The sequence below is a fragment of the Equus asinus genome, chromosome 23 (assembly GCF_041296235.1).
Source record: "Equus asinus isolate D_3611 breed Donkey chromosome 23, EquAss-T2T_v2, whole genome shotgun sequence".
Classification (NCBI taxonomy): Eukaryota; Metazoa; Chordata; class Mammalia; order Perissodactyla; family Equidae; genus Equus; species Equus asinus.
Window position 1 is genome coordinate 18,256,325 of NC_091812.1, and position 24,840 is coordinate 18,281,164.

General features: G+C 42.0%; 1 protein-coding gene across 5 annotated transcripts in view; it reads right to left on the minus strand.

Moving 5' to 3' along the window:
* The window catches only part of NTRK2 (neurotrophic receptor tyrosine kinase 2), a 346,251-nt gene that overhangs the window by 149,203 nt on the left and 172,208 nt on the right, over positions 1-24,840 (minus strand). For 4 of the 5 annotated variants that reach the window (XM_014827013.3, XM_070496002.1, XM_070496004.1 and 1 more), the window contains one exon: positions 9,537-9,725. In XM_014827013.3, the coding sequence (XP_014682499.1) occupies positions 9,537-9,725 (189 nt within the window). Of the gene's footprint in view, positions 1-2,473; positions 5,726-9,536; positions 9,726-24,840 lie in introns of those variants that run through there. The other variant, XM_014827019.3, reaches the window with a different exon arrangement.

Below are 24,840 nucleotides of genomic sequence, written 5' to 3' on the forward strand. Positions count from 1 at the left end.
TTGGGGAACATCATCCATACCACACAAGTCTCCTCTTTCCAAAAGAGGGCAGAGAATATGGGGACAGCGTGAATTCATCCCCCAACCCAACAACTCCCTCCCATAGATTCCGTAGGTGTACCAACACACAGAAGCTCGGCCCTCGATGATACAGAGCTCTTCAAAGAGAACAAAAGGGAGCACTGGGGTGTTGACAGCAAGGACCATGCCCATGTATCAGTTATTAGACCCCATCTGGCGAAGATCTGCTTTAATTAAAAACTAGAGGTCAATGTGTAGGAAGTAGCAGAGAGTTTCACCAGCCCAGACTAGAACCATGACTCAGGAAGTGAATGGCAATCTTATTCCCTTTGCTATGTGGCCATTGTCTCCCTCCCCAAAGCTCAGGAGTTCAGGAAGCTAAGGCAGAGCTACCCATCACCAATCTATTACTAATAAAATGAGTGTTTTCCTCTTCCAAAATGAATGTTGATAAAGGTCTAGGTAGGGCTAAAGGAAAACTAAAATCTTACATGTAAATAGAGGAACTTTACCATCAACTCAAAACAGAAGCTCTTAAGAAGGAGAGAAAACCATAAAAGTGATAGCATTTAAGAAAGAAAAAGATGGTCCTAAATAAGATTCAAGCAGCAATACATATTCATCATTGCTGCTGTGGGTATCAGGAAATGGCATTCATGCAACTAGGAGCTAGGAAGAAATGTGATCATGAGCATCATGGTTCCTGAACCCTGATATGTGGAGAAAAGGAGGGAGGATGGCAGAACGAGGTGGGCAAAGGAATTTCTATTTTATGGGTCAGAGGAAGTAAAGCCAAGATAGAGACAATGTGAGACCAGATAGTCCAGGTGGCTGGAGGACTCTATTAATAGAAGGTGAGACAATGAGTCTGTCCCTGGGCAACCAGTTAGTTTCTCTCTGCTCTTTAGCCACAGACTAAAGGCCAACTTACCTGCAAAAGTAAACTCTTTTCAGGAGTAAGGATGGGGATGAGTATTGGGCATGAGCATATAAATGGATCTGAAAATCCATCATTGTTGCAGGAAAACAACTCACGTGGCTGCACAGTGGTGCCATCTCTGCTTATTTGACAAACAGACAGATCATGCAATCTCCTCTAGTAAAGACATTCCCTAATGTGGAGACTAGCTCTTTTGATATAATTAGATAGTGTAGGATTTTATCCTGTTTCCTCTATATCAACCACTTTATTGGAACATTAGGAATATGGCACTCACTCTAAATGCCATCATTATCAAATAATGAGTTTGGGTTCCATTTTAATGCAACCAGAAGGTCAATGGCATGATTAAATAAATGTGCCAAATAATGGCAACAGGATAAAAAGAATGTTGATGTCTACGCCTATTCATAGCATGTACAGTAATGAGAAGAATAATATAGAAACTAGGCAATAGATTATTATTTTGTTTCTAGAATTCTCTCCTTCCCTGTTCAAAATCATACAAATCTAGACTCTTACAAATCACAGGAATCTATCTGTTCTAATTCATTTTTAGAATCTGTCAATTTTAACATTACTGTGAAAAGCGCTAACACTGCCACATTGCTGTATGTCATGCTGTTGACAGGGTTCCTCTTGCCAGAGCCCAGTGTAGGCCAGATGCCTGAGAGACCAGAAGAGGAAGCTTTTCATGATGAGAAGACTAGACATTGTTGCGCAGCTACCTCCATCGTGTTTAGGTAAGGCTGAGTGACTAAGGAGAGATTCCTACTCATCAGAGGCCCTTGCACAGCCCAGGGATCCTGGGTGGAAGAAAAGGCATCCCTAAATTGTGGGAACCATATCAGATGTAACCAGCCTGGCCCTTTGAGATCCAGCACACTTAGCTCCCTGAAGGGAGCTAGCTGGCCAGGGCAAAGAACTGGGAGACAAAAAAGGATCATCTGCTTCAGCTGAGCAATAAAATATGTTTGGAATCACCAAGAGTAGTGACCCTCCCCTGGAACGCTCAGCCTGCCGCGGCAGAACAGGGAGACTCGTGCTTTCTGAGTCTTCCCAGCCCACAACACAGGCCTCACGTCCTCTCTAATACTCGCTGTGTGAGAGCTGAGCTCCTCTGGAGTTAGGATCTCTCTAGCCCAGAACTGGGATGGCAGTCCAGCCCCCCCAGCTCTATCATAATCCCTGTGTACCACCAAGCAAATATGAAATCTGCACTGGCAATAATACACCCAGTGTGCTTCCTGTGGACTTGCCTGCACAATCCACAACACATTAACAATTGCTACAGAAATATGAGCAAAACCCAGTTCAAATAAAGGCGAGGGCATTAACAGACTTCACATCACAGGAGAGTGAAAGGACATTCATGAGACGAGAAAGCTGTACATCCAAAGGATATATCAGCAGTTATCTCTATGTCGAAATTACCGGTGAGTTTTTATTTCATCTTTGTTTCTTCTGTTTTCCAAATTTCTTACTGTAACCTATATTGTTTATTTTTATTTTAAAAGTATCTCCTTTTAGGGCACCTGAAGGCATCTTGGGTAATTAAGACTTAATTCTGTCTTACTAGCAGAAATCATCAGGTCTATACCAACTAGGGTGACCATTCCATTGGGGTTTGCCTGGGACTGTCCTGGTTTTAAAACTGAAAGTTCCAGCACATCCTTGTCAGTCCTGGTGGTCACTGTAATACTGACATTCCCTCTTCCTTTAGGCCACAAGTACTGCCTTCTAATTTTTCCTTCCCTGAGGGAGGCCAGGCATTCAGAAACACACAGCATTTTCTCAGCAAAAGGGAGCAGCCTCAGACAGAGGGCAGCATGCATTCAGCATTCCACCCTTTGGGCTGCTGTCTCCATCTCAGGAAGCAGTTCTTGCTCCCAAGTAGGAGCCGAGACTGAGGAGAGAGTCTGCCTTTGTGTTTGGCTATCAGGTTAAAATAAGAACTAGTTCTCTTCCCAGTTCTTTCCTGTCCATGGTATGGAGCAAATTCATCTTACCTGTCTTTCAAGAGAAGCAATAACTACAAGAAAAAGAACATCCAAACAAACCAACCAGCAAATAAGTATGAAGGGCAGCATTACTGTGCGTCTCATCACTAAGGAGAGCTGGCATGATACGTAGTCTGAAAAGAAGCCCAGCCATGGTGGGTTACCCTCTCAGGCTGGCAGAATTAGTAAAGGCAGAGAAAAATCTGCATTTCACTCGGAGAAAACCTGCACTTTGTCATTATAGCTGCCATAAGAATTTGAGTATCACATCCAAGAAAAACTCCCATCCTGCCATCTCTACTTAACTACAGGAAGCACTCAATTGTTCGAACCATCTGGGTAGCAGGAGCTTTGTAGCAGCATAGGAGGCTCCCCTGCATTGGTGTTTGCTGAGCTGATCCTGGTCCACAATCTGTTGGCACATGCAAGAGTGACCCACCGAAACCCAAATGGGAGTGTAGCTTGATTAGATTCATCCTGCTGTTACTCATGCTCCTGTAGGGCTGGGCCTTGGGAAATGCCCAGAACAAATGCATTAGGACCCCGCAGCTGTTGGTATGCTTCCAGCACAGCTCTGATGATTTGGTGAATTACACTGACATGTCCGATGTGTGGGGGATGCATAATTCCACCTTTCTTGGCCAATGATGTGGAAGTACAAACAGTTTTCAGCATATCATTATGAGTGTCTCTCTGACCTAAATCCATAATTGTTTTTTCCTTTTCAGCCATCAGATGTAGGATTGGAGTGTTTTCTCTAGGGAGTCGAGGCATCTTATATTATAATCAGGTACTTCTTTTTTGATAAACAAGTAATATCATCCAGTGGTCAAATGTTAATAAAATGATGGCTCTTACTTTACTTAGTTGTAAATGTGCTTGACACTGGTTTACTAACAAGTCTTCATCTCAGTGGAGTTTGTAACATGGCTTACATTTTAAATGCAATTATGCAACATTTCCTTTCTTCTAGGGAACTCAAGTTGCTTTTTAAAGCATTGTTTGATAGCTTCTTACCATCTCCTCTGGAGTTGAAAAGAGAATATAATATCAAGCTGTGATAGCTAGCGATGCAGGACTATGGCACCAAGAGGGAAAGAGAATTGGATTGGGACCTACAGAATTTGAGCAATGTGCCATGAAGAGCCCCATGGGATGAGTTGTCAACCGGCATGCCATAAAGGATGCAATTTCTAAGGATCCTAAAATAACTGAATTCTCTCTGTCCTTACACTCTCACTGGGCAGAACGGACTTAGTTTATTTTTAAAGTGCAGGGCATGGCCTTCAAAGGGATATAAACAGTTCCCAAAGCGGCTATTATTTGGCCAATTAAATGCTTAGAAGAAAATATACTTTTGAAAGACAAAATTAATAGGCAAAGGACGGAGGAAAGTGCAACAGCAATTGTTTCTACCTGTTTTTAATCCTATCTCTGACCATCAAAATGGACCATCAGCACACACTGTGCTGAAGTTTGATGATAACCTTGGGTAACTCTGTGGGCCCTCGTCCTTTGATCTAATGAGTTCCTAGGGTCCTGGGTGTAATGCAGAATTTTTGCTCATGTGTACTCAAAGTAACATTGCAAATATGTTCAAAACCTCTGCAGTTCTGTGAAAAATCTTGCCTCCAGTAACCTCTCCCTGCTGGCGACACAATGATGGTGTGGGTATGGCAGTTGACGGGAGCTGGGGGGTGGCCCATGTGATCTTTTCAACTACTGTTAAAATCCTCCCTCCCTTTATTACGTCTTATTTCCTTAGCCTTAGCTGGTCTATGAATCTGTGCTTAGCTACATAATTGCCTAATAAGCATGTAACCAATGGGAAAACACACACACACATACACACACGTGAACTGTAATACCTAGAGAAGTATGGCACACTATGCAGGGAATCAAAAAATAGCCATTCCATTAGAAATGGAATCAAAGTGGGAAAAAGTCAGAATTCTTTATATGCATCTGTCACAGGGAGTTACTAGCCCTAGGTATACTTAGAGGGCATGCTCTGGATGGACAAACACATACAGTACATATTTAGAGACAATTCTCATTTCATTCAGGCCCTAGGCCTAGGGTCCTCACCCATTTACAAGGCTGCTATAGGAAAGATGCAGTTTTAGGGATGACAATAAGTCTATGGCACTTCCTTTTCCTGGGGGAAAGCTACAACGCATTCCCACCCTTCAAGAGAACCCACGATTGATGATTCAGGGGTTTTGCTGGTTAGTGTGTTTTTCCTTCCCTTTTGTTCCCTCAGCTCAGAAGGTATGTTTCCATTGTACCCTGTCAAAAATGTTCTCAGCTGTCAAGGAGAGGACAGCGGCGCAGCTGCCCTTAAGCCGAGTTTGTAAATCCTACTGGGGAACCACCCGTGCTGTCAGATGACGTGGTTTTCAGACACATCTACACAGACTAGTTGAATTAAAGACAAACTGCAGACTTGATGTTGCTGAGCTCCTCAGCTCCATCTTGCCATCCTGATTGATCGAGGAGATGGGTCTATAGTTAAAGTGGCACAGCACTTTGAGCCTTAGTCATTAGAGCACACTGCTTTCTCTTTGGAAGGCAACTTCTTGCTTGGCTAGGTTATAGAAGCTAAGGAGTGACGTCAAGATGTTGTCTGGCCAGAATTTGCAGATAACCATAGAACTCTTCTCCTCCATCAGGCATGGACTTAGCCTCCTTTAGTTCCTGCAGTGACACAGGAGCCTCCAAATACCAAATTATTATCAGGCGGTCTTGGGGGAACCTCTGGGCCCTGCAATAAAGTAGACAGACTTGCTATTGGAAAGTGTTCAGGAGCAATTCAGCCCTGTTCAGATTGATCTAAAATCCTGCAAACAAGCTCTGGACTTCGCAAATGAAAACCTCACATAGCTCCTGAGAGTGGGGACATAATTTATCAACATCTTTCACTTAAATGATCTAACACATCATTTAAAGAAATCAGTTTGATCATGTTATTTTGTTTGTTGTTTTGTTTTTAAAGCAAAGCTGTGCAAATATGGAGGCCATGTGATTTTGGACAAGCCACTTCTGAGCATTGTCTGTAAAATCAGGTGTTTGTATCTATTGACTTTTAAGGTCTACCTCAGGGGGTCACAAACAGGTGGAGGACCGTAGACCAGATCCGACTTGTGGGATGTATTTTACTGATCCCACCCAGTGGTTTCAATCTTGGGAAATTTACATGAAAGAATAAATGTCCGTTTTCTCTGGACAAATTGGAGTATCTGGTAATACCAGGCTCATGTTCCAGCATGGCCTTCGCTGCCACATGTCGTCTCTGATCTGTCTTGTTTCTCAAGTTGACCTGCCTGACCCCTGTAGGTAATTGGGGTTTAGGACTGTGACTCTAAGCTATCCTATCACTGTACATTGTGATTATATGACGATATCTTAACCACTGGCCTCTCTGATGAGATGCCCGGAAGGCAAGGAACATGCCATCATTATCACTGAATCTCGCTCCTAGCACTGCAGGACTATTGTGGTTGGCCAATAAATATTTAATGAATTGAACTTCACCTTCTATACTAGATTCTCACAGTTCAGTGAAATGAGACTGGGACCACTCTTTGTAAAATCACACATATATTCTAAAGCCAGCATCTTTGAATAGCATATAGCCTTAGGAAAAGAAAGTAAATATGCTGGTTTGAGGCCCAAGCTTCTGATGGGTCCAGAGGTTGGGGTTATATCATCCATGTGATATTCTGCTTTAAGCACATGGGAAAAGCTCTAAACTTTTTCTGAGATCTTCTTAACTTTGTTTTTCAACTTCTAGGAAGAGCCATCCTTTGGAAATTCTTTAGAGGTTAATTTGTAATAATATTCAATGGGAATCAGTTAATTGAAAGGTAAGCTCCCAAAATTTCACGGGCCTATAGCAACAGATCCTATCCATTTTGAAATATTTCAATTTCTGGATGACTACAATTAGGATGTTCAGAAACTATTTTCTGTTAAAAGCTTATTTCTGTTAAAATTGTTATCTAAATCTGTTTAAATTGACTAAAATATTGTCAGAAACCTATCTAATAAATGAACTACTACTATGTAGGCAAGCTTAATAGGCAATGAAAGAACAGAGGCAATGAAAAAGACTATGAGTCACCTTGTTACAGTCTGTTAGTAACATGTCAGTAATATGTAGCCACATCTGGTCAACATCTGGCCAACATCAAAAGTACAGCATATGCCACACTATGAAGGAGTAGTTCAACAGACACCGTTTCTGCTCTCCAGGAGCTTACAATCTAACCTAAACAGACTATAGAAACACAGACACAAGAATAGTCATCCTCAGGACTTAAGAAAAGGCAGCAGATACATTGAAGGTAGAGGAAAAAAATACGGAGTAAAGAATGACATTTAAGAAAGGGTGAAGGGGAGGAGAAAAGTGATTGTTTTTGATTTCTATTTCTTTGAAAAAAGATTCATGGAAGATAAGTGATTTTGAGTTTTCTTAAAATCATGAAAGACCATATGGCTTGATGCCTAGAAGAAATACAATTTTCTCTGACTGAGTGACTGGAAACACTGAGCTGAGTAAGGACAGTTGACTGAAGGACCCAGCAAGACTTTATAAAGAAGGAAATGTCAAATGAAGAATCAGTGGTCTAGAGCCCTCTGGTAGAGGACAAAAGGTGAGGGGAGGCTGCAGGTGTCCTCAACTTCTTCCAGTTCCTTCTAACTGGGGGTGGCAATAGAGTGGTTGAGCCACAAAAGCAAGATTCCTCCAAAAGAACTAAAATGTCTAATCCAAAACCTTTGCAAAAATCTCCACGGACTCTAGATTAAGGAAATCACCTTTAGAAATTTCTTATGGGATTTGCGAGAGAAAAAACCACTTCCAGATAGAACCACAGATCCAGCAGACATCTAGTCCACTTTCTTCTATAGAATCTCTTTTTTATTTGTTTGTTTTCTTTCTTGTTCACTTGTTCATTGTTTCTTATTGGAGTTGTTGGGCTGGTGCTATCTACTTGATTATTCTGCTTTATCTCTCCTCCATTGACAAAGGAAAGCAAACTTTTGAGGACAGGTTGATTTTAGTGACTCTCAATTATAATACAGCCTCAAGCTAACTGAAGTGCATCATACAGCTTGGTACTGGTGGTGACAGGGGTGTCAAAGTACTCTGTTCGTAAGGAGAACAATCAAAATTATGACAGATTCTCCCACTGCGTTATCTTGCTTTGCCTTCTTCAATATTTGAATGTTATGCATGCCAGAGCATATCAAGGACATTTGAAGGATGCTTATCTCAACAAAGAATGCACATTTTAAGCAATGCCTCCATACATCTTATTCACAATATAATGACAATATTAAGATTAATAGTATCTTGATTCCAAATAATACCTTTTATTTCAAGGAGTTCAATATTCTTCACATATGCTATTTTAATTATCTTGTCATATTACATCTTCAACTGAAATCTATGGGGTTTCAAGTCTCACACATTACAAGCTTGTAACACTGTTCTTCCTAATGATTAAATTCAAATCCAATATTAAATATGCTTTGGGATACATTTGAATGAATAGGAGGAAATTACAAGTATTTCCTTATATATGAACAGATCTGATACTCATTGCTAAGCCCCCTTATCTCATGAAAGTTTTTAGTGGAAAGTCAGTCCCCAAAGCCTAACCTTGTAATAGTCTTATCTTACTTCCGAGGCAGGCCAAGAAAACAGTGCTTAAGATGGGATAAGAACATGCAAATAGACATAAGGTGCCCACTCATCAGTGCCAGGGAACCCCTGGGACCTGGGCCACCTGTTGTTCTAGCCCTCATCGCCCCTTATTCACATGTGAGGGAAGGTCTGGAGTTTCAATAGCATAAGGCTGTTTGTCCACTGTGGTTTTATTTTTTGTTGTCCTTAAGGCTGTGCTCCACTTTTTATATATGAGCAGTGGCTCAGAAGATAAGATTAGATTCTCTGAGAAAACTCCCAAGCTTCCCAACAGAGATTAATGAGTTAATTTGGTTTGGAGAAATATAAGTCAGCATACTTAACATGCATATCATTGCTCTAGTGTCTCTTTGCTTTCATGGCATCATGATGAGTATCATGCTGGGAACTAGGACTGAGCAAAGAATACAAAACTACCAAAATTGATACCACCTGACACAACACTTTCCTGACTATCTCTGGTGTATATTTTAAGGACTTTCAATAAACCAAATTTAAATCCCAACAATCGCCTGTCTTCCATAACTGACGCATGTGCATTCTAATGACACGTCTGGTTTCTGTCTCTATCTTTTTCATGATAAGCATGCCTCAATTCCAACTTCATGTTGACAAATGCTTTTGGAAAATGGATCCCAAGAGAAGTCGGTAACTGCCCCCAGTTCCAAGCTCAGCAGGAGACACACCCTGAGAATTCCATAAACAACAAACTAAAAGCTCTAATCTGTCGGCCCAAAGCCCCAAGAATTCTCAGACATTTCAGTGCCCCCTCCCCTCAGTCACCCTGGTTAGACACTCTGACAAATATACTTGATGATACAGCTATGCAGCACATGGGCCGATAAGTATTAACAGCTGTACTTACATGTGTCTGGCTTGAGTTGACTATTGGTGATGCCGAAGTACTGGGGATTTTCAATGACAGGAATCTTGGTCATTCCAATAATGACGGCATCGGGGCCGCCCTCTGAAGATGATGGGGTATTACTCCCATTGGAGATGTGGTGGAGCGGGCTGGCAGAGTCATCATCATTGCTGATAACTGAAGCTGGACCTGGAGTTGGAAACATGCATATTCACCTGTAATTTTTAATGCTTTTATTGAGCTATAATTCACATACACGAAACTCACCCACTTAAGGTGTACAAGTGAGTGGGTATTGGCGTACTTAGAGTTGTGCAACCATCACTACAACCTAATTTTAGGACACTTTCATCATTCCAATTAGCAATCCCTCCCCATTCAACCCACTCTCAGCCCTAGGCATCCATGAATTTACTTTCAATCTGTATGGACTTACCTATTCTGGACATTTCATATAAATGAAATCATATAATATGTAATCTTTTGGGACAAGCTTCTTTCCCTTAGCATAATGTTTTTAAGGTTCATTCATGTTGTAGCATGTGTCATTACTTTATTCCTTCTTATTGCCAAAAAATATTCCATTGTATGGATATGCCACATTTTGTTGATCCATTCATCATTTGATGGACATTTGGGTTATTTCAACTTTTTGGCTATTATGAACAATGCTGCTATGAGCCTTTGTGTACAAGTCTTTGAGCGGACAGACATTTTCCTTTTTCTTGGGTGAAATTGCTGCGTCATGTGGTAACTCTGTGTTTAACATTTTGAGGAAATGCCAAACTGTTTCCCAAAGTGGTCGCACCATTTTATATTCCCACCAGCAATGTGTGAGGGTTCCAATTTCTTTGCTTCCTTCTCCTGTATTTAATATGCAGCTTTCCCTTCTGCTCTCTGAACATCGTTAGAACACTCTCTCACCGAAATGCCCAGCGTGCATGTAGGACTCCTGTTTCACAGTGCGCTGAAAGATGTACTAGGAGTTCAAGATCTGAGCTCTTTTCCACTCTTTGGACAAGTCACTTACCTTCTTTGTGGCTCTATCTCCACTTACATTTGTAAAATGTGCAAAATGGTACGTGTTTGTTATTTTATGAGACTAGAATGAGACTACTGCTATGAAAATATATTGCAAATTGAAATGGCTTCACAAATAGGAATTACTACTAGGTATTATTAAATGAACTTACAACTGGTGGAATAGAATTACATTGGACTGTCCTGCTACTTTGTTCTTCTTTCTGTATATTCTGTCAGTAGCTGCATCACTTTTGTGTACAAAATAGAGGGTCAATCCCACGGCGAAGTTACCTACTTTGCCTTTAGCCGAAATGTTATTTGTAGAGTCATTCCATGGATATCTTTATACTAAAGCAATAACCATAGCATTTCCCATACAAAACTTAAACTTTTTAGCACGCTCTCAGAATGCATATGCCCACAAATATGATTTACTACGTCTTGTCTAAACGATTTATCCATTGACCACTAAACCTATACTGTTTGCAACCAAAAATAGATTCACAAAGATAAAAATCTACAGGAAAGCTTCAAAACAATTAAGATCTCAGTGGCTCATGACAAATGCTGCATACATGAAAAGTACTCAAATCCCCGTAGACATTTATTTTTTATTTATTTATTTTTTTTTTTTTAAGATTTTTATTATTTCCTTTTTCTCCCCAAAGCCCCCCGGTACATAGTTGTATATTCTTCGTTGTGGGTCCTTCTAGTTGTGGCATGTGGGATGCTGCCTCAGCGTGGTCTGATGAGCAGTGCCATGTCCGTGCCCAGGATTCGAACCGACGAAACACTGGGCCGCCTGCAGCGGAGCACGCGAACTTAACCACTCGGCCACGGGGCCAGCCCCCCGTAGACATTTATTTTTATTACACATGTTTCTGCAGTGTACTGAATGGGCGCAGCATCCCACAGAAGGCAACCACTGGCTAGGGCTACTGAAGGAAAGGATAAGGAGGAAAGACAAAAGGAATATGCAGCCAAGGCAAATGCCTACTAGGGTAGGAAAGTCTGAATCACAGCTTTCTGAGGAAGGGAATGTGTTTCCATGCAGCCCGCCAGGATGCAGGTTTCAGCACCTCCATCCATTCCCTACCTTGTCCGTCCCACTTAACTATTGCAGTAAGAAGAACAGCAATTCTAAAAACAAAAGGTTTTCTGTCACACATTTTTGAATCCCCTTGAAATGTCATGCTAATCTATCCCCCAACCTCAAGAGTCATTTCTCCCCCATATGGGGATTATCACAGCGTGTAGTGATAACAATTGGATATTCCCCAGCTGGCTGAATCTTAAACAAACTATGCAGGAGGCAGCCAACTGCTATTATAGGTAATTTTTTAAAGCATTCTCTCAAGGGGATGTGCATTTAAGTTGCCTTTAATGATACACTCTGGCTTAATTCTGCAAACAAGTCCTCACACTGCCAATTTAGAAGCCACAGAACACTCAGAGGAAGAAAGCACACCAGTTATGCCCATCTTGTGCCTAGCTTGCTGGCATTAACCAAGAGTGGAAATTCTGCCAAGAATAGCTACGAAGACAAGTTATTTCTCGTATCCTTACCCATCCTGTTTTATGATTTGCTTTCTGACAGCCCTAGATCACCCAGAGCTTAAGCCCAGAGATGGAAAATGGAAATGTGTTATGCTAAGGTTTCTGCATCTTGTCAATAAAACCTTCCCACTGCTGGCTCCCTCGCTGTGTTCCTGGTGCAGCTGTTCCCCCTTCCGAGGTTACCAAAGCATGCTACTGCCTGAGCTCCCTGAGGGGGTGCAGTCAAGGCCACACATTTCTCAATGGAATCCAGGCTGCACATTTGCACCCCGAAATGCAGGAGTTGTCATGTTCAAATACTCCGCGTGCCATCAGAAGACCCACCATATTTGCTTCAGGAGCCCCTGCAATGATTAGAAACGCACTGATCCCAGTTGCTCTCTTCTCTGAGTCTCCTCTGGCTCAGGTCAGGCTATCAACATTCCCGGAGCATGCAATCATTTTAGAGAAGGTCGATACCTAGAAGACAGTGTTGAGATTCCTCCAGGAAGTCGGGCTCTGAATCATCTGCCATGTACACCGTGGAGCCCTGATTTAAAGAGTTCAACCAAAGGACTTGCTCTTTGCTTCTCTTGCTCCATCAAAGAACAGCCTGTCCTTTCCTTGGCCTCTCAGAGTAAAATCCCCGAATCTGAGGTAACAGATCTCAAGGGAATGGGCCCTCTGTTTGGGGGAAAAAATTTTAAGCATAGCAGCAGTGTAAAGCACCGGAGGTAATTTTTCAAAAGCCTTTTCACTTTGCCAGAAGGTCACTACTGACAAATCTGAACAACATATAAACCTCAACAATTTATCAAGTGGAATATTAATTCAAGTGCTGTTTTCTTCATTATCAATGTTCCAAATCCTGGAAGATTGATGTCGCTGGCAAGGCTGCAGGGATTCAGCCCATTTTTCTCTGAACATTTTGATCTAATGGAGCACAGCAAAGTTGGGAAGGGGGGAAAGCTCTTGGCAGGGACAATGAATGTCTATATACTGTGACAGCAGCCTGTCTGTGCACATCACGGGATGTGTCTGTGTGTGTCTGTGCATGTGCTCGAGGAGACACCACAAAAAGACAGACAGAAGAAGAGTTGGGGCACATCACTACGTGTTATAAGAAATTCATAAGAGGACTCGAAAAAATGTCTTATGTTAATAAAAAGTTTTAAATTGCTAGGTCTGTGCAACTGGCTGGGTTTGGGGTAGATAGCTCTAATTACTGAGCTGACAAATAGGAGCTTTGTCTGGAAACATTTTTAGCCCATTTTAATTTTAATATGTCTCCAGTGCAAAGAGGCAAGCTTCTTTTATCAGAGCTGCTGGGTAACATATCCTGCACGTATCGCTTTGCAGACATTTCTAAGCCCAACTTAGATTTATTTTCCTGTGATAAGAACAGATGATGGTCATCTGGGAAAGGCGTTTCCTTCTCTTGAGACCAAAAATGCTGTCAAGGTGAGGGGAGAGATTATCGTTCTTGGGCAGCTGTATTAACCGTATCTTGTCTTTTCTGTATTCTTGTGTTTCAACATCTGGGGCCTTGCTGACCCTGGAGAGACTGCCCCTTCCAGGGAGAGCCAGTTCCTAGAGCCAGTCAACAACTCACCTGCCAGTGTACTTGTCATATGCAAACCGACCAATCCATAGTCTACACCGCCAACCACATTCCTTATCAGGCATCATACTCCAAGCCACTGTCCACATGTCCTTTCACCCTGAACCAGGTACCAGACACCTTGGGATGCCCCTACACCCCAGAGTCCTCTGAAGTCACTCAAACTAGCCAATCCTAAACCTGCCTCCTCTGCCCCACTCATCCCTTCCTGCAGAAAGCACAATGGAGCCTCTTATCTGCGGTTTCCCTTCACTCCTTCTGCCTCCTGACTGGCCCAGGGGCTGCCCCCATGTGTCCCCCTCCTCCACGACATGGTGTGTCCCTTCCCTTGGGAACCGTGAGTAACAAACTGTCTTTTCACTGGCTGTTGTCTCCTGACCTGTTGGCCTCACTCTACCTAAATAACAATAAAACCCACATTTTAAAGTGGCAGCACCTCTGATGAACTGTAGCTGAAAGAATAATTCTGAAGGCGGCTCTCTGCTGTGGCCTAAAAGGGTGAAACTCTGTTTTTGAAGCTTTCCTGGAACATGCGCCTCTCTACAGGGCAAACTGGTCTGGAAACTGTTTAGGTGGTTCTGGAGGTTTGCTGTTTAGTGGAGGGAAGACCCCCTCTCACATTGCTACTGTGGGAGAGTTTATCACTCGACACCCCTGTCACCACCACACATGGAGCACAAGACTTACCCCAGGGCACCTGTAAGACCGTCCAAGCAGGGCAGTCTCTCTGGTATCGGCAAAGTGACTGTGACCAGCTGTATCTGAAATTTGCCCCCAGGGAGTGGCTGACAAGTCCAGGGCTGGTTGAGCTCAACATTCCAACTTTGCCACATCTCTGCCTTCCTTTCGCTGGTCAGGAGCTTTTACCTTGGAATTCATGGGGCTTATAAGGGTTGGGGTGACGTTTCCCCTCTCTGGCTCAGTCTGCTTTGGCCTGCCACCTCTGGGCTCAGCCCACTGGACATTTTGGATCACTGGCAGGACATCAGTAAAGGCTATCCAGTAGGAAAGATCTGATATCAGGCTCAAAAATGGAAAGGAAACGTGATTCCTTGTATGGATGGGATGAACATGTAGGGGGCAGATGGCTCAAACCTGGAAGTCTCCATGACACTGGTACCCTGGCCCTATTTTACAATTTTACCTATAGCCAACCTCGCTATCAAAATAAATACTAACCAGAAGATGCTCTAGATGGGGCCAGATCTTGGAAACACATACGCAAGATGTAAGGCAATCTGCCTTTTCATGCCTTCTAAGCAATTCCTGTCCATTGTTTCTCTACCCATAGAAAATGCTGAGCAAATTGGAGGTCCCGGGATGTCACACCTGATTTCAATCCTAGTGATGAGCTACATTCTCTGTAGTCATTTGGGAAGCTACAAACTCTGCTTTTCAATTGTCAGCACATGGTCTAAATGCAAGGAATAGAATGCAATCAAGCACAAATCATAGTGTGTGGACATTAGAGTCTTGTTTTGAAAGAGAAATGGTCATAAATGAACAGCTGATTTCCCAATTCAGACATTTATTTCATCTTGGCCAATGGAAGAAAGTTAAGAACCCAACTTGTCCAGACATGAATGTTCAGCCAACTATTTGCTGCACATGGAGTGGTAGTGAGGTGCATTTATTCCTCAAGCTTCTTAAAAATGCATCACCAACCTAGAGCTGCATGACCGTTGACCCTTCTCCATAGGAGAAAAACGAGTTAACGTCAAAAATACAAAACCACTCACTGAACTCAATTAGCAAAAGTAACGCCTTTTCTGGAAAAATTCTAGGCCTCTTTCTTCAGCAAATCAGAAACCAGGAATGCAGAAAATGAATGAAGGGCCAAGAAGTATGAAGAAAGGGGTCGAAGCAGGTTCATCTGAATTAAACAACACAAACTCATTACTTATCCAAAGAAGGAGTGAGTAACTACTTACCAACACCTTGTCTTGATTTTACTTTCCCAAATCCAAACCATGAGAAATCTGAAAACCACAACAAAACACAAAATAAACTTCGAAAGAGAAGCGTAAACCAGACGCACACAGCGCTGTCCCTAGTGACATAGTGGACTCCCTGAAAAAGCTCCACTGCGGACCGAAGCTTCCTCTCGAACACCTGGAGACTAACTGTTGGATTTGTATGTAAAGATTTATTTCTCATCCTGAGAACATGGAGGTTGGAATCAGATAAGAGACAGCAGCCTGTCTTTGAGAAAAATGGCCCAAACCCAGCGTTAAGGGCTGGGAGCAGTTTTCTTTCTTTCTCACGTTCTCTTTCCCTCACGTATCGCGGCAGCTAACAGGAGAGCTACAGGGGCGAAGACACGCGATGCATTTGACAAATGCACGATGGTTCTGAACCACAGCCACGTGGAAAAATAATAAGAGAAAACAGATTTTTTTCTGGAGCTGAGACAGGCAGCAAAAAGAGGAACATGAAATCCTGTGGGAGAACTGACACTTGGGCTGGATGGGGATTCAGGAGGAAAAAAGGGGGATCTTAATTCTACACAGATTCCACTACTGACTTGCTGTGTGATGGTGGCCAGCTCACAGCAGCTCTGTGCCTCTTACAACCCAATGCTCCACAAGGCACAGGGAAGGAAAGGTCTGCCACATGTTTGGAGGTCCTTCAGGGAATAAAGCCACAGTGAAATGCCTATTTGTTTCCTGGGCCTGACTGTTCACTTCTAGGTGATTTCCACTGGGTTCAAAGCAAATTCTGCCCAGCAGGGAAATCCCTGGATGCCAGGCCGATAAAGGGAATGGAGCCCAAACAAGTAACTGTGTTTCTCAGCAATTTAGATCTATAACGATTTTTACAGGCAGTTAGGATAAAGAGCTATGCAGAAGAAGAGCCAATTTAAAAGAAACAATGTATACAAAAACTCTTCGCACACTCAAAATGCCTTACAAAGTTGCTGTCATGATGACTGTTTTTGAGTATGTTTAGCCTTTCCTTCCCTGGTGGTCTACAACGTCAGCTCTCCCAACTCTCAGTGTTTTTCCTTCTCATTTGTGTTCCTCCAGATGCCTTCCTCCAGGTTTGAGAAGACAGAAGACGGGATGGAGGTCTGGCTTCTCTCCAATGCCAGATCGCGATAATGCCTTTGCACAACAGACACTGGACCTCGTTCATGGGGTCCTCTTTTGCGCGAGGCAGGGCTGCGCCTGTGGATTTCTTAGTTACCACTAATCCCTTTCAAAACGAGTGTATTTTCCTACTGGTCACCTTTTGTTTTTTTATATTCGTTTGATTCATATAGTTTACATCAACCTGAAGATTGGATTTTTTAAGATTGCTTTTTTCACTTGAGTATTTTTTCAAACTCATGTTTCTCTCCTACAGAGAACCCACCAAAGGACAATGCCACAGCAGTCCCTCACTGATTACACGTTTCAGATGACTGTCAATCATTAACTATAATAAACACAACCTCAATGAACATCACACATCTTAGGTGCTCCAACCCCCATTTTCAAAAGTCATTCCCTCAGGATAAATCCTAGAAATGGAATGACTGGATCAAAAGCGATGAATATTGTTAAGGTTCTCAACACGTGATAAATGGCTTTCCCATTCTATCCGGTCTGACTTTCACCAACAGCGTGTGAGAGAGTAGGAGTGGATTTTCAAGTTTCACCCAGTGGGAAAGCTAAGGGTGAACCAGTTCCTTCCTCCATCCTGCCTTTGGTGTATCCACCTAACTGAACAGGGACCTGGTAAGTACGCCCTGGTATCTGTGCCACACAGACCATGCACACCCCACGTCTCCTCGGCTCATGTTTGTTAGGGGTGCAGTAAGGAGAACCGCAGATATATAAAGAATCAGGACCCCTCTTATTTGTGCAGCCATTATAATTCACTGACTGCTCCCCCACCAGACACCTGTCCCTTAGTCCTCAGCCAAGCCCTGTAATATATCATCTTCAGTTCATTGACAGGAATTGAGACACAGAGAGGTGACAGACTTAGCAAAGGTCACAGATCACAGTGACTGAGAAGCCAAATCCAAGATTTTTCATTCTTCCATAGTTGCCTTTTCAAGCCTCCAAGATGTTTAGCCAAAATTAGCCCAGGTTTACAACATGACAATCAGGATTCAATTTTACATATGGAAAAGGACTATAAGTAGTCATTCGTTCTCACTTACTGATTCAGCAGGCATAGGAGAGGAATCAAAGAGAAATAAGCTTCATGACCTACCCTCAAGGAGCTTACAATCGAGGGTCAGCTATCCTAGAGGTATGTCCAGGGTGTGTGGGAACTTAGAGGAGGAACATCTACCCCAGTCTGGGGGACGGGGTGTCAAGAGAGAGTTCTCTGGCTTCTGGATGACAGATTAGAATTAGCCAGGAACTGGGGAAAGTAGAGGGCAGCATTCTCATGGTATGCAGTCCAGTTGCTGCTAGAGTGGGGAGCAGCGCATGTGTCAAGGAGCTGATGCAGCTGGAAAGGGGAGTAAACTGAGAAACATGAGCAAGAGCCAAGTCAAGAGTTTGGATTCTTTTGTGTGTGTGAGAGGAAGATTGGCCCTGAGCTAATATCTGTTGCCAATCCTCCTCTTTTTGCTTGAGGAAGATTGTCATTGAGCTAACATCTGTGCCAATCTTCCTCTATTTTATGTGGGTTGCCACCACAGCGTGGCTTGACAACTGGTGCTATGTCGGTGCCTGGGATCCGAACCTGCAAAACCCAGGCCATTGAAGCAGAGCACACAAACTTAACCATTATGCTGCTGGGCTGGCCCCAAGGTTTGGATTTTATAATGGAAATTGCAGGTAGCCACCCACTACCACCACCACCAAAAAGATTCTCAGGCCAGGCAGTAACATGATGGATATTAATTTTAGCAAATGGCTGCAGGGTAGAAACAGAATTATGAGAGGGAAAGGCTGAGAGCAAGAGACTGGTTAAGGAGGCTTCTAGAGAGATCAAGGTGTGAGACAATTGTGTGTGAACCAGCACTGGGGAGGTGGCACAGAGAAGTGAAGGGGATGGCTGTCAGGCATATTTAGGAGAATCAATAGGACTTGGCAATTGATAGCAAGTTCAGGGGAGGAGGGGTGTGAACAATGAAGGTTTTGGGTTTGGACAATGAGACCCATGGTGCTGATTCCCACAGCATCTCCAAGGACCTTAGAAGGGAAACAGGCTTGGGGATTAAACTGACAGCACGGGTGTTGGGCACAAATCGCAAATAAGTTGTCCACGTGGAGAAAATGTCAAGCGGAAACAGCCAGTGTTTGGACTCAGGTCTGGAGCTCAGTACATAAGTCTAATACCCAAAGTGGATTTGCCCAAGTTCTGGAGCTCACTGTTGAACTGGAAAATGGAAGCTGGACACTGTACCTAGGAGGACATATTTCCTGTTTGGGCACACAAAACACTCTTTTTTGTCAGGCACAAATGAGAGGGCATCCGACTGAGGCTATCTTTGACAAACTTATTCCTAAATTGCTAAAATATTTCTAAGTTCTTTTTGACAGAAACACAATTATTATGTAAGAGAGAACACAATCTTCTTGACCACAGCCCAGAGTACTTGGAAAATTTAACTGACCAGATATGGCAGGGTCGCATTGGGACCTACCCCCCACCGCCAAAGCTGTCCCTTGTTCACAGGTCTTTCTTGATGAATTTAAGTAGTGTTAAAACCTTTGTACTAAATTTCACCAGCAAATTTTCCCACAAGGCCAAAGAGAAACAATTTCTCAATTTCCTGTGATGTCTCACCCATTGGGAGTAGAGTCCTGCCAAACATTCTTTTATTTTCTGTTAAATAAGAGACACTTTATTCACTGCAAAATAAAGGGCCCCTTCAAAAGCAAATGTAGCTGCAGAGAGCTTAAAGGAACTCCCCCTTTTGGAATATAGACCAACAAAGACTCCGAATTATGAAATTAACCAATTAAATCCATCTCGTATTGAAGAAAGTTCAACCTTTGCTGACTGGAGAAGAGGAATGCAGGAAAAGACAGCATATTAACACATGAACAACTCTAAGACAAGACTTAGCCTAAATAAAATAAATGGCAATAAAGATTGTTTTTCAAATGTCTCCCAAAGGAAACAGCTTAAATTTAGGGAGTTGAAAAGGAATATTTATGGTGCAAGTGAGAGAGTCAGAGGCTGGAGAGAAACAGGCAGCATGGAAGAAATCAAATCTTCCCTGTGTGTGCTGAATCGCACAAACACAAAACATGATTGTTAGAGGGGTTCTGATCTCCAGAGAATGCTGTTTCTGTTTTTTTTTTTTTTTTTAAATTTCACAAAAATCATTTTAGTATGTTAGGAGAAAAATCAGCTTTCCTCCCTTCTAACTCTGGAGAAATTAAAATCTGTTGTGTTCTCAAATGTAATTTCTTGATATTTTAAGGCAAGGTTCACCATCCTCCACCCTCAAGAAAAGCATCTCCAACATTGCAGTGTAAGCAAATGGGAAAACATGAGTCACTGACAGAAGTTCACTTCACCTCCAACTTCTTATGGCCACACCCACTCCCGAAAGGCTCCAGGAAAGAGGCGTCCTCAGCTGCCACGCTGCAGGGAAAGTTAGCGCCAGACAGTGCTGAGCCCTAGCAGATCCTCCCTAAGTGCTGCACTGAGTAGCAGGTTGCCTGTGACCTCAAACAAAGAACTAGGATGATTGGTCTTTGGAGCGGAGGGGAAATAAATGCAAAGTATCACTTTGTTGACAATGTAATCGTCTCTCTTTCCAACTGACACATAATCGGAGTGAGTAATAGTTTGCTTCAAATTCATTCCAGTTCTTCAGGGCACAGAACAGCGTAGTTTGGGGCCAAGTTTCCACTTCAATTTAAACTTAATCTTTTTCTTAAGGACATAACCTTTCTATATGTCCCATTTCCACTGCCTAGGAAGAAGGCTGGTTCTGAAATCCTGATGTAAAAGGTCCTGGAATCCTCCCGACCAACCTTCATTGGCTTCATACCTTTCCTTCCTTCAAACTTCCAAAGTGACTTATTATGCTATTCTCTAAGTAACATTGAACACCTCCAATGTGACAAATACAAAGAGAAACACATGAATTATGGCTGAAACTGCTAGCTTGCTCTCTGAAATCTTTATTTCCCTCTTTTTTCATGGGCCCACAGCTAATCTACATTTCCCAGCCCCTTCGTGGTTAGTTATGGCCATACCATTCAATTCTAGCCAAAGGAGAGTGATCAGAGTGATGGTACCACCCAGGCCCGCCCCACCAACACTTCCCACATATGCTGCCCATGATTCCTCCTTCTACCTGTCCAGAATGAAGACAATGCTTACATCAAACTTGGAAGTTATGACTTGAAGAAAGCAGGAAAGTTCTCTGCTAATTCTCCCAGTATTGTTTGGTGAGGGTAGACAGTGTAGGAATGGAGTTATTCTACCTGAGCTAGGTATCCTCCGACTCTCACTCAAATGCAAGAAATAAACTATCGTGTTTGAACCCTTATCCACCTTGGGACTTGTTTGCTATGTTAGTGAGCCTACCCTAACTAATGCATATATACAAAGAAAATATATATATATATATATTTTTAATAAAGATTTTATTTTTTTCCTTTTTCTCCCCAAAGCCCCCCAGTACATAGTTGTATATTCTTAGTTGTGGGTCCTTCTAGTTGTGGCATGTGGGATGCTGCCTCAGTGTGGTTCGATGAGCAGTGCTATGCCCACGCCCAGGATTCGAACCAACGAAACAATGGGCCGCCTGCAGTGGAGCGCGCGAACTTAACCACTCGGCCACAGAGCCAGGCCCCAAAATATATATTTTTTGCTGCAGCCGCTATGGAAATAGTATGGCGGTTCCTCAATAAATTACAAATAGAAATATCATATAATCCAGCAATTTTACTTCTGGGTATATACCTGAAGGAAATGAAAACACTAACTTGAAAAGATATATGCACCCCTATGTTCATTGCAGCATTATTTATAATAGCCAAGACATGGAAGCCACCTAAATGCCCATCAACAGATGAATGGATAAAGAAAGAGTGGAGTATTATTCTGAAAACTATAAGACATTGATGAAAGAAATCGAAGACAACACAAATAAATGGAAAGATATACTGTGCTCATGGATTGAAAGGTTAATATTTTCAAATTGTCCATACTACCAAAAGCAATCTGCAGATTCAATGCAATCTCTATCAAAATACCAGAGGCATTTTTCACAAAACTAGAACAAAGAATCCTAAAATTTGTATGGAATCACAAAAGACTCCCAATAGCCAGAGCAGTTCTTGAGAAAGAACAAAGCCAGAGTTATCATGTTCCCTGATTTTAAACTATACCACAAAGTTATAGTATCAAAATAATATGGCACTGGTACAAAAACAGACACATAGATCAATGGAACAGAATAGAGAGCCCAGAAATAAACCCACACCTATATGGTCAATTAATCTATGACAAAGGAGGCAAGAATGTACAACGGGGAAAAGACAGTCTCTTTAATAAATTGATGTTGGAAACACTGGACAGATACATGCAAAAGAATGAAATGGGACCACTGTCTCACACCGTTAACAAAACTCAACTCAAAATGGATTAAAGGCTGAAACCATAAAACTTCTAGAAGAAACACAGTCAGCTCTTTGACATCAGTCTTAGCAATATTTTTATGGATCTGTCTCCTCAGGCAAAGGCAACAAAAACAAAAATAAACAAATGGGACTACACTAAACTCAAAAGCTTATGCACAGCAAAGGAAACCACCAACAAAATGAAAAGGCAACCTACTGAATGGGAGAAGATATTTATAGATGGTATATCTGATAAGGGGTTACATAAAGATTATACATAAAGAACTCATACAACCCAATAGCAAAAAAAACAAACAAAAACCAAACCCCAAACAATCCAATTAAAAAATGGACAGGAGATCTGAATCAATATTTTTCCAAAGAAGACATACAAATGGTCACTAAGCACATGAAAAGATGCTCAACATCACTAATCATCAGGGAAATGCAAATCAAAACCACAATGAGATATCACCTCATATCTATCAGAATGGACATTATCAAAAAGATAAGAAATAGCAAATGTTGGCAAGGATGTGGAGAAAAGGGAACCCTTGTGTACTGTTGATAGGAATGTAAATTTGTGCAGCCACTATGGAAAGCAACATGGAGATTCCTCAAAAAATTAAAAATAGGACTACCATCCTATCCAGCAATTCCACTTCTGGGTATTTATCTAAAGAAAATGAAAATACTAATTTGAAAAGACATGTGCATCCCTATGTTCATTCCAGCATTGTTCACAAGAGCCAAGCTATGGAAGCCAAGCTATGAAACATGATAACTCTGGCTTTGTTCTTTCTCAAGAACTGCTCTGGCTATTGGGAGTCTTTTGTGATTCCACACAAATTTTAGGATTCTTTGTTCTAGTTTTGTGAAAAATGCCGCTGGTATTTTGATAGAGATTGCATTGAATCTGCAGATTGCTTTTGGTAGTATGGACAATTTGAAAATATTAATCTCTTCAATCCATGAGCACAGTATATTTTTCTATTTATTTGTGTTGTCTTCGATTTCTTTCATCAATGTCTTATTAAGTATCTGTCCATAAATAACTGGATAAAGAAGATGTGGTATATAAATACAATGGAATATTAATCAGCCATAAAAAGGAATGAAATCTTGCCATTTGCAGACAACATGGGTGGATCTAGGGGTATTATGTTAAGTGAAATAAGTCAGACAGAGAAAGACAAATACTGTATGAGTTCATTTATATGTGGAATCTGAAAAACAAAACAAATGAACAAACAAAATAAGATAGAAACGAACTCATAGATACAGAGAACAAATTGGTGGTCACCAGACGGGAGGAGGTTGGGGGAATGGGCAAAATAGGTAGAGAGAATTAAGAGGTACAAATTTCCAGTCATAAAATAAATAAGTTATGGGGATAATAATGTAATGTACAGCATTGAGAGTATAGTCAATAATATTGTAATAACTGGGTATGATGCTAGATGGTCACCAGACTTGCCATTGTGATCATTATCTAGTGACCGATGTTAACTAGACTTATTGAAGTGATTATTTTGCAGTATATACAAATATCAAATCATTATGTTGTACACTTAAAAATAATATAATGTTACATGTCAATTCTATCTCAATAAAATATATTATATTTAATATACATTTGAGGTTTTATCAACTGACTCCATGACTTCCCAAGCCCACACCATAAATTCAAAATTGTGCAGCCATGTGTATTTGCGTTTCTCTGGAGAAGTCAACAGATTTCATTAGATTTTCAAAGGTTTCTTCATCCCCAAATGCTAAGAACCACTGAACTACATATAAACCATTTTAGAGACAGAGCTGTCCGTGCATCAGTATTCTGCATGTATATTCTGCTGAATCACCTTCCTGTCAAAGGTTGATCTGGGCGCTGAGAACCATCCGCCATGTCTCACCTAGGTTTCCGCAGCAGCCTCCTAACTTGTCTCCTGCTCCATTCCTGCCTCTCCCCAGCCCAGTCTCTTCTCCACAGAGCTGCCAGAGCAATCATTTTCAAGTAAGTCAGATTATTGCATTCCCCTGCTTAACCTCCTTTAATGGTTTCTCGTTGCATTTAGTATAAACTTCTAATCATCAAGATCGAGTCCGACATGACGTAGCCTCAGCCAACCCACCAGGGCCCCCACCCATCTATTTCCCAACAGTCACATTGGTCTCTTTCCTGTTCCTGCTCCTTGGGCACTTTCTTTTGCTTGCTCCCAGAATCTGCTTCTTGGGCTCCTTTCCTGACTGACCACTTCTCATCCTTCAGGTTTCAAGTCAACTCTTGCATCCTCAGAGGGGCCCCCATCTCAACCCTTTAACCAGAGTCTCTCTCAGCCCCTCCCTCTCCACTCAATATCATCTCATCCTTCTCAGCATGTACCAATAAATAACCTTCTTCATTTCACTTATTGTGTATCATTTGTGTCCTTTACTAGAACTTGAGCTCCAAGAAGTCAGTGACTGTCTTAGACGAGGCTCCCCCAGAAACAGACACCAACACAAGGATTCAAGTGAAGGCAGTTTATCAGGGACAGATCCAGGATACACTAGAGGGCAGTGAGTGAGTGACCAGGGAGGCGACCCCTCAGTG